Raw genomic sequence first — 14,471 nt, 5'->3', positions numbered from 1 at the left:
ACAATATTGAGTCTTTCAATCCATGAACATTTATTTCGATTTACGTTTAGATTTTTATTTACATTTACTTAGATTTTCATTGGTTTCTGATTTGAGACCTTTCCTCATTTCTAATATAAGTATGCATTGCTGGAAATTTCTCTCTGAGCACTGCTTGAGCTGCATCCTATACATCGATATAATTTTTTTTTTTACTATCATTCATTCAGTTCTATGTATTTTTCATTTCCTTGAGACTTCCTCTTTGACCCAAGGCTTATTCAGAAATGTGTGTTTAATTTCCACAAATTTAGAGATTTTCCTTTTGTTTCTATTACTGATTTCTAGTTTGATTCCATTATGGTCAGAGAATGCACTCTGTATGATTTTAATACTTATAAATCTGCTGAGGTTTGTTCTATGGCCTAAGACATGGTCTATCGTGGTGAATGTTCCATCGGCACTTGGAAGAAAAGCATATCCTCCTGTTGCTGGGTGGTATGTTCTCTATATGTCAACTAGATCCTACTGATTAACTCTACTGTTGAGATTTTCTAGAGCCTTGTGATTTTCAGTCTAGTACTTCTAGCAGTTGCTAAGAGGCAATTTCAAAGTGACGAACTATAACTGTGGGTTTGGTTTCTTTTGTTTTTTTTCTAATTTCTCCATTCAACTATGTCAGCTTTTGCTTGATTTATTTTGAGCCTCTGATGTTTGGTACATATTCATATAATGTAGATTGATCCTCTTATCATTACAAAATGTCACTCTCTGTCTCTAGTAATTTTCTTTGCTCCAAAGTCTACTTAATCTGGTATTAATACAGGCAATCCTGCTTTTTGGATTACTGTTGGCATGGTATATATTTTTCTATCATTTTACTCAACCTACCTGTGTCACTGAATTTGAAGTGAGTTTCTTGTAAACATCTTATATTTGGGTCATTTTAAAATCCACTCTTCCAACCTCTATCATTTGATGGATATATGTAGAATATTTACATCTGAAGTAATTATTTATGAATTAGCCCTAAAATAGTCTACTATTTTATTGTTTCCTGTTCCCTCTGATTCTCATTCCTATTAGTCTTTTCTTGATTTCCTACAGGTTACTTAACATTTTTAGGATTCCATCTTAATTTTTTTTTGTTTTTGAGTGTATCTCTTTGTATAGTTTTTGTAGTGGTTGTTCTGGGTATAAAAATATACATACTAGTAGACCTATGACAGTCTACCAGTAAAAACATTTTACCACCTTCAAGTGAAGTGTGGAAACATCCCTTCCATTCAGATCTCTTTAATTTTCTCTCTTTTAAATTAAATATTATTGTCTTGAGTATCACATGGTGTTATAATTTTTGTTTCAATCATCAAATATGATTTATAAAAGTTATAAGGAAAATGATCATTTACTGTTTGTACCCATATTTCTGCTCTTTCCATCATTCTGCCTTCCTTTCTGGTGCTCTAAGAATCTTTTATCACTTCATTAGGTTGAAGAGCTTCCTTTAGCTGGTCTTTAAGAGAAGATTTGCTAGAAACAGATTCTTTCAGTTTTCTTTCACCTGATAATGTCTTTATTTAATCTTCATTCTTGAAGGATAGTTTTGCCAGTCACAGAAATCATGATTGACAGTTATTTCCTTTCAACACTTGAAAACCATGTGCTGCTTCCCTCTGGCCTCCATGATTTCAGATGAGAAATCTGACATCAAATTGATGTTAGTTCATTGTTTATCTCTAGCATCTTTCAAGACATTTTTCTTCTTTAGTTTTCAAATCATTAATTTTAGGGTATCTCCATGTGGATGTCCTTGGTTCTATCCTGTTTGGAGTTTGCTCTCTCTGCTGTTCAGATTGGGTAAATTCTATTGACTTGTCCTGGTCACAGATCATTCTGTTATTTGGTAAGGTCCCTGACTCTATCCTCTGTCATCTCCACTCTATTACTGTGCCCATTCAGTGAGTTTTTATTTCTGTTATTGTATTTTTTCAATTTTATAATTCCTTCTTGGTTCCTTTTATAACTTCCATTTCTTTGCTGAGATTTTTTATTCTTTCATTTGTTTCAAGAGACTTTGTAACTGATTGCTGAAGCATTTTTATGACAGCTGCTTTAAAATCCTTGTCAGATGATTCCACCATCTGATTCATCTGGTGTTGGTTTCAGTTCATTATCTTTTTTTGCTCAAGTTGTGATTTTCACGGTTCTTGGAATGACAGGCGATTTTTTTTTTACTGCATCCTAGACATTTTGTCTACTATGTTAGGAGGCTCTAGATCCTATTTCATTCTTTCATTTTAGCAGCAGGCACTTTGTTTAGGTTGAGCCTGCAGGTCCTGGACTATTTTTGTATGCTGTGGCTCCAACGGCAGTTTAATTTTCAGAGGCTTTGCATTGAAATTTTGCTTGGGCTCCCATTGATCTCCGCTGGTAGCATCAGAGTGGGTGAAAGAGGTTTCTCCAGGGTGACCCACTAGAGGTCTCTCAATGGAGGAGGCAAGTCTCAGGCCAGCAGGCTTCCCAGAGCAGGCTGCTCATGTGGCAGAGTCCCTCTGGCCAATGGTCCTGGGCAGCCCCAGTAACTCTGAGTGGGAGAGGGAACATGGCCTGCCCCGTGGAAGAAGGAAGGTATAAATACCAACCATGACCAGAAGACCAAGTGTGAATATGAGCAGAGTTATAAATATACACATTATCTTCCTTGTTTGGATACATATAATTGTTTTCTCCTCCCTCCAACTGTTTATATAAGATGGGTCAGTGGCGGTTAACCTTATAATGTCATCCTTAGGTTAGAGGATCTCAAAAGAGAGTGAAAGGAGAGGGTGAGTACATCCTTCCTTGCATGAATAACAGTTGCAACAGGTTAGGCACAAGCAAATGTTTTATTTATATTATGGATTGAAAACATAAATACAGGTAGAAGGGTGTGTACAGATGCTGAGTATCCAAAGAGGTAGACCATGCTGTTAATACTGAGTCCTGTGCCTGCGCTTCTAAGCAGGGGGTAAGGAGCCCTAACACCGTATTTCTCAGATTCCCTTGCCCAAGGAGTTCTGATTTAGACTCCACCAAGAAGAGGCATTTATGCAAGATTTAGATGGCAAGAAAGGAGAAACCATTATTCCTCCCCGGCAGCAGCTGGCAGACACAAGGGCATACAACAAACACTGAGTCTGCAGCAGCTTCCAAGCAAGCTCCTGGGAAACATTTGCTTTAATGTTGCCAGCATCTCAGGTCACTTTCAGCAGTGTCCTGTGAGTCCAGCACTTTTCGACTTTCTCAAAGCAAGCAGTTCTCTCTGACCTTCACTACCCCAGGCCTTTCAGTGGCTTTGTAAGCAGTCAGTTAATTTACTTTATTAAATCTGTTCTTGCTAAAGTACCCAGGATGGTTTCTGTTTTCCTGACTGGTACACATGGGTAGGATTCAGTCAGGTGAGATCAGAGAGGGGAAGAGAAGCAGCACATGATGTATGGAGGTTAAACAGAAAATAAAACTGAACAAGTAGATCAGAAACTACACTAAGTAGGGTCTTCCTCGGGTTCAGGGCTTTATATAATTCATCTGACAAATGTTTACTACATGCCAGGCTCTGTTTTTGGTATTGGAAAGAAAAACAAAGACTCTTAGGTTGGGGAGGACCTGAAAAGGGAAGGGAGGAGACAGACAATAAACAAGATATAATCTATTAAGTGGTAATAATTGCTATGGAGAAATTCCAAGCAGTGTAAGGGGATAGGAGGGAAGGTTGTTATTTTATATCAGGCGGTCAAGGGAGAGCCTCTCTGATAGAGGCTCACTGAGCAGAGATCTAAGTGAGCAGACAGAGACCAGAAAGCCAGAGAGGAATCTGAGTTCAGTGTATTCAGGAAACAGCACGAAGGCTAGTAAGGCTGGACCAGAGCATGGCAGACCAGACTGAGTGAGATGGGAACCCCTGGAGGTTCTGAGTGAAAGAGTGAGACATCTGGCTGCTGTATAGGGAACAGACAGTGGAGATGACAAGAATGGAACCAGGAAAAGCAGGCAGGGATGACTTAAATAATAAAAGGGATACATGACAGTGACTTGGACCAAGGTATAAGAGTACAAGAGGTGAAAAGTAAGTAGTTGCATTCTGGATATATTTTGAAAGATTTGCTCACAGAATAGATGTGGGAGGGTAAAAAAACAAACAAACAAAAAAACAACAGAAGAGTATAAATGACTCCCAGGTTTTTGGCCTGAGCAACTGAAAGGATAGCATTGCCATAAACTGCTGGAGTGAAGACTGAGGGGAACAGATTTAGGAGAGGAATCAGGAATTCCGTTTCTGACACATTAAGTCAAGATGCCTATTACACATCCAAATTGATATACTGAGTAAGAAGTAACGAAGAGCCACCATAGGCTCTGAAACGGAATGGCTAAATGAGAACTGAACTTGAGATTAACCTGGTTAACGTCAGGTAAATTGAGGGGGGGGAGCGCATTTGCTGGAAGCCAGAAGTAGAGGGAAAAAAGCTAGTTGCAACGTTCAAGAGGACAACCTGAACTTCGAGGGTGGCAATGAAAATGGATTGGGGCAGAGGTTCTCAATGGGGCCAACACTACCCCGGGGGGTATTTTGGAAATTTGTGGAAATACTTTTGTTATCAAAATGATTGGGAGGCCCTACTAGCAAAAAGTAAGGGAGGGGTCAAGTGTTTCACATCTCCTGCAATGCTTAAGATAGTCACACACACACACAAACACACACACAAAAAGTGTCCTTTAATCCACTTCCTTTCAAATGACTCACCAGACCTCCATACTTGTGAAAAACCTATTATAATCATCCAAGCTTAGATTCCAACTTCATTTTACCAATGAAGTATTTTTTGCACATTTTACCATACACTGAATTTTCCAGGAATGAAGCTATTATGTAAAATGAGGAAAGAAAACACATTCTTTGATGCAAAGCTTTTATAAGAAATTTCAGCATTTTGAAAAACCATGTCACAGAGAACAATGCTGTTTCTAGTATTTAAGTCACCAACACAATACCTGTATCCCATGTTATATTCGTAGGCGTCACCTATAAATACATTACAGAAGAGATTTGAGATGCCTTTGGTAGACTTGGAACCAAATATTAAGTTAACAGACATATGAAATGCAGGATTCTCACTAATCAAAGTTGTTTATAAAGTTAGTGTGGTCATTTTATGTATTAATTTTTATAGCACAATGATGAGAAGTCTATCTTGCAATAATTATTTGAAATTGAACTTGTTTATTTTGGGGTTGCCTGTCATCTTTAAATCTTACTCTGAAAGTGTCACCAGAGGTCCACCTCACTTCCCTCAACCACTCTTACTACCAGTTCTGTTTCCAATCTACCCACATAGATCAAAGGAACAGAATAGAGAACCCAGAAATAAACCTACACTTACACGGTCAACTAATCTACGAAGGAGGCAAGAATACACAATGGGAAAAAGACGGCCTCTTCAGTAAATGATGTTGGGATTACTGGACAGCTACATGCAAAAGAATCAAAATGAACTATTTTCTCTCACCATATACAAAAATAAACTCAAAATGGATCAAAGACTTAAATGTAAGGTCTGAAACCATAAAACTCCTAGAAGAAAACATAGGTGGCACGCTCTTTAACATCAATCTTAGCAATATTTTTTAGATCTGTCTCCTAAGGCAAGGGAAACAAAAGCAAAAATAAACAAATGGGACTATATCAAACTAAAACTCTTTTGCACAGTGAAGGAAGCTATCAACAACAAAAAAAAGCAGCCTACTAAATGGGAGAAGATATTTGCAAACAATATATCCAATAAGGGGTTAATATCCAAAATACATAAAAACACATACAACTTAATAACAACAACCAACCAACCAACCTGATTAAAGAATGGGCGGGGGGGGGGGCTTCCCTGGTGGCACAGTGGTTAAGAGTCTGCCTGCCAATGCAGGGGACATGGGTTTTGATCCCTGGATTGGGAAGATCCCACATGCCGCGGAGCAACTGAGCCCGTGCACCACAACTACTGAGCCTGCACCCCTAGAGCCCGCAAACCACAACTACTGAAGCCTTTGTGCCTAGAACCTGTGCTCTGCGACAAGAGAAGCCACCGCAAGGAGAAGCCTGTGCACCACAATGGAGAGTAGCCCCCGCCTGCCACATCTAGAGAAAGCCCGCAAGCAGCAACAAAGACCCAACCAAGCCAAAAAAATAATAAAACTTTAAAATAAAGTATGGGCAGGGGACCTGAGTAGATATTTTTCCAAAGAGGAAGTGCAGATGGCCAACAGACACATGAAATGATTAACAGCACTAATCATCAGGGACATGCAAATCAAAACCACAATGAGCTACCACCTCACATCTTTCAGAATCATCAAAAAGACAACAAATAATAAGTGATGGAGAGGATGCAGAGAAAAAGGAACCCTCATGCACTGCTGGTGTGACTGTAAACTGGTGCAGCCACTATGGAGAACAGTATGGAAGTTCCTCAAAAAAATAAAAATAGAACTGCTATATGATACAGGAATTTCACTGCTGGATATTTACCCAAAGAAAACAAAAACAGTAGTTGGAAAAGATATATGCACTCCGATGTTCAATGGAGCATTACTTACAAAGCCAAGATATGGAAGCAACCTTAGTGACCATTGATAGAGGAATGGATAAAGAAACTGTGGGGTGTGTGTGTGTGTGTGTGTGTGTGTGTGTGCGCGCGCGTGCGCACACAATGGGATATTACTCAATCATAAAAAAGAATGAAATCTTGACATTTGCAACAACATGGATGGACCTTGAGGGTACTATGGTAAGTAAAATAAGTCAGAGAGAGAAAGACAAATACCACATGATCTCACTCATATGTGGAATCTATAAAACAAACAAACAACAAAACAAAATGAAAACAGACTCACATACAGAGAATGGGTCATTGCCAGAAGGGAGAGGAGAGAGGATGGACAAACCAGGTGAAGGGAATTAAGAAGTTCAAACCGCCAGCTACATAATAAATACATCACAGGAATATAATATACAACAGAAGGAATATGGTCAACAATATTGTAATAACTTTGTAGCGGGACAGATGGTTGCTAGACTTATCGTGGTGATCCTTTCATAACGTATGCAAATATCAACTTATGTCATATATCTGAAACTAACAATACTGTCACTGTATTTTCATTTAAAAATAAAATAATTTTTAATGCTATCTTATTTGTGCCCATAGGATTTTAATTTATGGAGGTGACTGAGTGCCAACATAGGCCAATGCTATTGAAGGAATATATTACTTACATATCCCAAGAGAAGGGTGCACACCACACCACACAGGGTTTGTTCAGGAGACAGAGGAGCGAGGGGGAAGCCTGGGCCAGAGCTTTTACTGGAGTTTCCTCAGGAAAGGAAAGGCAGAGCAAAGTAAACAGTGCAGGACTGGCTAGTATGAATTATTCCAGTGGGCTTTGAGCTACAAGGCTATCTCCAGTTTTCTGGTAGCTGGGCCTGGGATGATTTAGGACAGGGAAAATACTGGCTTGGTATGTGAGAGAGTTAGATAAGGAAGTAGGTGAAAGCTACAGATTCAGAATTACATATGAAAGGCATGCTCGAGGCAAGCTGCTGTTAATCTTTAGGAATTGGCCCCGGGGAGGGGCAGTCTCTATACAACTGCAGAGCATCAAGAATGCAGAAAATAAGAAATTACAGTTCATGTAATTGACCCTGTGGTGAAGAGATGACAAACAGACAAATATAGAATCTAAGAAAACAGAACAAATACAAACAACAGAAATTCACAGGCTGATCCTAAAATGTATATGGAAATGCAAAAGGCCCAGAAGAGGGGAAACAATCTTGAAAATTAAAAAACAATACAGAGAACTTATACTGCATGATTTCAGACTTATTACAAAGCCAGAGTAATCAACACAATGTGGTACCGGCTTCAGGATAGACAAACACATCAATGCAACAGCATAAGAGCAGTCCAGACACAGGCCTACCCATATAGTTGACTGAATTTTCTACAAAGCCCTAAAAGTAATTCAATGGTGGAAGGAAAATCTTTTGCAACAAATGATACTAAAACACCCGAATATCCATATAGGGGGCTGGTGGTAGGAAGGAACAATCTTGACCTTTACCTTATATCATTCATAAAAATTAATTCACAGACCCAAACATAAAAGTTAAAACTATATATGAAGCTTCCAAAAGAAAACACAGACTATCCTTGTGACCTTAAAGCTGACAAAGATTTCTTAAAATACAAAAAATATTAACCATACAAAAAAATGATAAATTGGACTTTATTCAAATTAAAAACTTCAAAAGAGGGACTTCCCTAGTGGCACAGTGGTTAAGAATCCACCTGCCAATGCAGGGGACATGGGTTTAAGCCCTGGTCCAGGAAGATCCCACATGCCGCGGAGCAACTAAGCCCATGTGCCACAACTACTGAGCCTGCACTCCAGAGCCTATGAGCCACAACTAATGAGCCCACGTGCCACAACTACTAAAGCCCACGTGCCTAGAGCCCATGCTCCGCAACAAGAGAGACCACCGCAATGAGAAGCCTGTGCACCGCAATGAAGAGTAGCCCCTGCTTGCTGCCACTAGAGAAAGCCCGCACGCAGCAATGAAGACCCAACACAGCCAAAAATAAATGAGTTAGTTAATTAATTTAAAAAAAAAATTAAAAGATACCACTAGGGGGGCTTCCCTGGTGGTGCAGTGGTTGAGAATCTGCCTGCTAATGCAGGGGACACGGGTTCGAGCCCTGGTCTGGGAGGATCCCACATGCCGCGGAGCAACTAGGCCCGTGAGCCACAACTACTGAGCCTGCGCGTCTGGAGCCTGTGCTCCGCAACAAGAGAGGCCACAATAGTGAGAGGCCTGCGCACCGCGATGAAGAGCGGCCCCCGCTTGCCACAACTAGAGAAAGCCCTCACACAGAAACGAAGACCCAACACAGCCAAAAATAAATAAAACTAATTTAAAAAAAAAAAAAAGATACCACTAGGAAAATGAAAAAGGAAGCCACAGACTAGGAGAAAATAATCATACTGAACATCAGGCAAAACACTCATATCCACAATATATAGAGAACTCCTACAAGTCAATAATACAAAGTCAGACAACTCAACTTGGGTAAAATATCTGAACAGACACTTCACAACTATGAAAGGCCAATATGCACATGAAAAGGTGCTCCTCATCATCGATAGTCATCAGCAAAATGTAAATTAAAACCAAAATGGTACCACTTCACACTCATCAGGAAAAAGATGTGTAATCCCACATGATGATGAGAATATGGAGCAACTTTCATAAATTGCTGATGCAAGTATAAAATAGTACAACCACACTGAACACAGACGGGGAGTTTCTTATAAAGTTAAATATATACCTGCCCTACGACTTAACAATTCCACTCCTAGGTATGTACCCAAATGAAATCGAAACATATGTTCACCAAAAAAACCTCTGTACAAACACATTCATAGCCGTTTTATTCATAATAGCCAAAAACTGAGAACAACTCAAATAGCTATCAACAGACTGAAAACTGTGGTATGCCCATACTACTGAATAGTACTCACCAATAAAAAGGAATGAACTACTGATACACATTACATGTGGATAAATCTCTGAAACCTTATGTTGACTTTAAGAAGCGACTTGCAAAAAGCTACACATTATATGGTCCTATTCATGTGAAATTCTACAACAGGCAAAACTAAACTACAGTGATAGCAACGAGAACAACTGTTGCCTGGCTGTGGAGGAGGGGGTATTGACCAGAAATGGGCATAAGTGAATTTATCGCCGTGAGGAAAGTAGTCTATAGCTTAATTCAGGTGGTGGATAAGGGTTTTTACATCCATCAAAATATGCTGAACTTGGACTTCCCTGGCAGTCCAGTGGTTAAGACTCCACGCTTCCAATGCAAGGGCCACGGGTTTGATCCCTGGTCGGGGAACTAAGATCCCACATGCCATGCGTCGTGACCAAAAGGTTAAAAAAAAAAGCTAAACTCTTAACTAATTCATTCAAAATCATTACATTTTATTAAATGTAAATTATACCTTTAAAATGGTAAAATTTGTTGCATATAGTAGCCATATAAAAGTTGCATAACACAGAAATAATATTTGAATAAAAACAAATACCTTTGTCCACCTGCAAAGCTTCACCCCAGAGTGGCTCCCAATCAACTGATAACCTGAATGAAAAAACAGGGAACACAAAGTTGAACTGATTCAAAACCTCATATCAAAAAGTGATTATAAAACTGTAGCAAAGTCATTTTTCTTTGTTTAAATAATGATAGACAACAATCCAATGCCACTAAGGTTTAATTCACCAGGATGATAATACAATTTAAAACATGTATGCATCTAATAACACAGACTCAAAATACATAAAGAAACAATAAGCTAATCCAAAATCACAGGGAGATATTTTAAGATCTCTCAGTATATAACAGATCTCATAGATTAAAACTCATTAGAGCTCTAAGATCTGAAGCAACACAGTAAACTCAATCAAGGACATAGAGAGCACTGCACTCAACAACTACAGGATGCACATGTTTTTCAAAGACCCAAGAAACACTTATGAAAATGAACCATGCACTGGACCATACAGCAAAAACAACTAACAGTATATTTCAGTACAATGAACGACTGGGGAACTGTCATCAATAATCTTCAAAAATAAATAAAGAATCAGATGGGCAACAGGAGATTAAAATAAATATTGCCCCCAAAAGTGGGAAAAATCAAATTCTAGGAACCTGACATAAATTCTCAGCACCGCTCCACAACCTATTTAAATATTTTGACCCACGTAAGACACGAAAAGCATGGAAAAGCCACGCCAAAGCAATCACATTTCCTTATTTTAACAAACTAGTAGAGCAAACAAGTAGAAAATTCTGATTTCAGAAAACATTTAATAAAGTTTCTCATGAGGCTTCAAGTAATAGCCGCAATTATCACGAGTCTCTTGCACAAAAAGACTCTTGACTTGCAGATAAACGAGGTAAATGGAGAAATACAGTCTGGATGATGGCATAAGTGGATCAGTGGCTGGTTAAACATCCATATTCATAGGGTGATGATTAATGGAACAAAGTCAATTTGGATTACAAGTCTCTAGTGGCAACATTACAGGGCTTTGTCTTCTATCCTCTTCCACATTTATGTAAACATCTCACATATAAATAAAGCACTGCTTATCTACTTGAAGATAGAACCGAGTCCAACTGATCAGCTAATCTCAGATACAGAATAAGCATTTAAAAGATCCCCAGAGAAAATTCTAGTTCTTTTGGACTCCTACATTATATGTTGCTCATACCACTATCATAGAAATCACACTGTATTATAGTTCTTTATATCTTTCTCTCCCAAGATACATAGGATTCTACAAAATTCTGCATTTAGGTAGGTATGAAAAGACTGCACAGTATAGGATGGAGAGCCCTGTAGCTGACCACAATACACACAATGCAGTTACTAACATTGCAGTACAGGATTCTGCCTGTAACCAAGACGGAGTAACAGAGGATTTACTCTCCCACCTGAAATACCAAAAGCTGGACAAAATACATGAAACCACAGTTTTCAGAATACAAAACATCAGGCAACAAAGGAAGATGATCCAAGAGAGATGGGAAACAAACAAGGCTGAGCCCTACCATTACCCAAGCTTACTGCCTTGAAAGTTGCCAGGCTGTGCAGCAGGGAGAGACGACACAAGCAGAGCTCAGTATTCTCCCCAAGCTGAGGACACGGAAGTAGAGGGGGGAGCCCCTGTGGCTAAAGTTTGCAAGACTGAGTACTGGAGAGACAAAAGCTACACAGAGATTGAACTCAAGGGTCTGTGGAGGATTCCTGTAAGTACTTGCTTGAGTACTGCTTAGTGCATACGTGAGAGAAAAACTACCCAATAATGGGAAAGAACCATCTGAAAAGATTAAAGGCATGCCTGGTACTCACAGCCAGCTGGGAACTGTGCCTGTTCCTACCAGTCAGACAGAAAACCTCAAGATTCCAAGGCACTGGGCAGAGTACACAGAAGTGTTTTGCCTCAATGGTGGGGGAAAAAATTAGCTGTATAGTGAGCCAGCTCTGGTCTCACCCAACAAATCATAAAAGCAAGATGAAAAGGCTCAAGCTGTTTCCAAGTAATTTATCTTCATCCCAGAACAAAGCTCAAGAATGTTTATAGGAATTCAAAAATATCCAGGACCCAAAAACATAAAATTAGAGCTGGCATCCAATCAAAGACTAGCAAGCATGCAAAAAAGATAGGAAAACATGATCAATAATGGAGAGGATAATCCAGCAGCCAAAACTGACCCAGAAATGACACAGATGTTGGCAGATAAGGACATTAAAAGTTATAATTGTATTCCATAAGCTCTGAAAGTTAAGTAGAGACATGGAAGATAGAAAAAGACCTAAACTGAACTTCTAGAGATGAAAGCTACATCTAAGCTGGAAAAATACGCTGGATAGAATTACTAGAAGATTCAACTTAGAGACGAAAAGATTACTGAGTTAAACTTGAAGACAGCAATAGAAATTATCCAGTCAGGTAAAGCAGGACAGAAAAAATAATTTTAAAATATGAAAAGCACATCTGAGAGCTATGGGTCAAATTCAAGTGGCCTATTATACATGTAATTGGAGTCCCCAAAAAGAAGAAAGAGAGGGGGTGGCAGAAAAATATTTGAAGAAATAATGTCCAAAATTTGTCCAAATTTGATTAAAACTATACATCCACAGAACCAAGAAGCTCAACAAATCCCAAGAAGCAGGAAGAAAACTACACTGAGACATATTATAATTAAAATCATTCAAAATCAGTTGTCAGAAGAAAATCAGGGGGTAAAAAACATTACATTTGAAAGGAACGAACAAAAGATGACTGCAGAGCCCTCATGAGAAGCACCATGATCCAGCAGACAGTGGAATAACACCCTTAAAGTGCAAAAAAGAAAAAAACTACCAATTCTAGACACATCAAAAAATATCCTTCATCCTTCAAAAATAAAATAAAATTAAATAACAAAAAAAGTCCTTCAAAAATGAAGGCAAAAGAAAGCCTTTTTCAGATATACAAAAGCTGAAAAAATTCATCACCAACAAAGCCACACTACAAGAAATGCAAAAAGGAGTCCTTCAGGCAGAAGGAAAAGGCCATCAGACAGCACGGATTTACACAGAGGAATGATAAGTACCAAAAGTAGTAACTACATGAGTCAATATATAAAATTTTTTCCTAATTATTTAAATCTGTAATAGATAACTGTTTAAACCAAAAGAACAGCAATGCAGTACAGGGCTTAAAACATGTGTAGAAGTAAAATGTATGAAAACAATGGCATAGAGGTTGAGGAGGGCAAAAACAGAAGTACTGAAGGTTCTTCCACTTTACATGAAGTGGTATAACACCACGTGATGATATACCGTGATACAGTACAGTATAAAACCTCAAGCAACCACTAAGGAACAAAACAGTGCTATAGCTAATAAGCTAACAAAGGATGTAAAACAGAATCATATTATTTAAAAAACAATATAAAAGAAGGCAGTAAAACAAGAGAAAGGAAATCAAAGAACACATGAGACAAGTAGAAAACAAACAGCAAGATGACAGATTTAAACCTATTATAAAAATCACTTTATTCCTATATGAATGAGAGTTAATTTTGCATCAATACTGACAAACTGAACAGTAATCAGAAGTATTAAATATGATTTGACATAAAAAAAAAATCATTTTATTCTACTCGAATGAAAAGGCATATAGGGCTTCCCTGGTGGCGCAGTGGTTGAGGGTCCTCCTGCCGATGCAGGGGACACGGGTTCGTGCCCCGGTCCGGGAAGATCCCACATGCCGCGGAGTGGCTGGGCCCGTGAGCCATGGCCACTGAGCCTGCGCGTCCGGAGCCTGTGCTCCGCAACGGGAGAGGCCACAATGGTGAGAGGTCCGTGTACCGCAAAAAAAAAAAAAAAAAAAAAAGGCATATATATTTCTATGTAAAAAAATCTGTATATTTTTGTCTGTCTCCTCTAATAAGTTGAGAGCTCCTTGAAGGAGATATGTCAAGTATCTTAAGTTCCTCTGCATTGCTGGAACTGTCACATAAAAGGATCTCAATAATTATAGAAAGAGGGAGGGAGGGAAGGAAGTCAGTCTACTCACCCCCAGTTTATTACTCTTTCTTCTACAGGAAACCAATATCATTCGTTCATTCAATCGCAGCCTTCTTCATAAGGTAGGACCACAGAAATCCAGATATACTTCTACATAAAACACTTCTCATTAACCCAGCCTAATATCATATGAGGTTTAATAATTTCCCCTTAATAAACAGTGACGTGTAAAGAAGCCAGTGACTGCACCTTCCATCTGCATACCTGAGCCTCAATGATGGTAAAGTACCATCCCAATAAACCAAGCG

The 14,471-nt window shown here is 38.8% G+C and overlaps 1 protein-coding gene across 1 annotated transcript in view; it reads right to left on the bottom strand.

Moving 5' to 3' along the window:
* LOC116740611 (S-adenosyl-L-methionine-dependent tRNA 4-demethylwyosine synthase TYW1-like) overlaps positions 1-14,471 on the bottom strand; it is a 156,938-nt gene that overhangs the window by 103,286 nt on the left and 39,181 nt on the right. The window contains 1 exon segment of the mRNA XM_032606367.1: positions 10,164-10,217. Coding sequence (XP_032462258.1) covers positions 10,164-10,217 — 54 coding nt within the window.

The sequence above is a fragment of the Phocoena sinus genome, chromosome 15 (genome assembly GCF_008692025.1).
Source record: "Phocoena sinus isolate mPhoSin1 chromosome 15, mPhoSin1.pri, whole genome shotgun sequence".
NCBI classification, from domain to species: domain Eukaryota; kingdom Metazoa; phylum Chordata; class Mammalia; order Artiodactyla; family Phocoenidae; genus Phocoena; species Phocoena sinus.
This window is presented reverse-complemented; position numbering and strand designations above follow the sequence as displayed.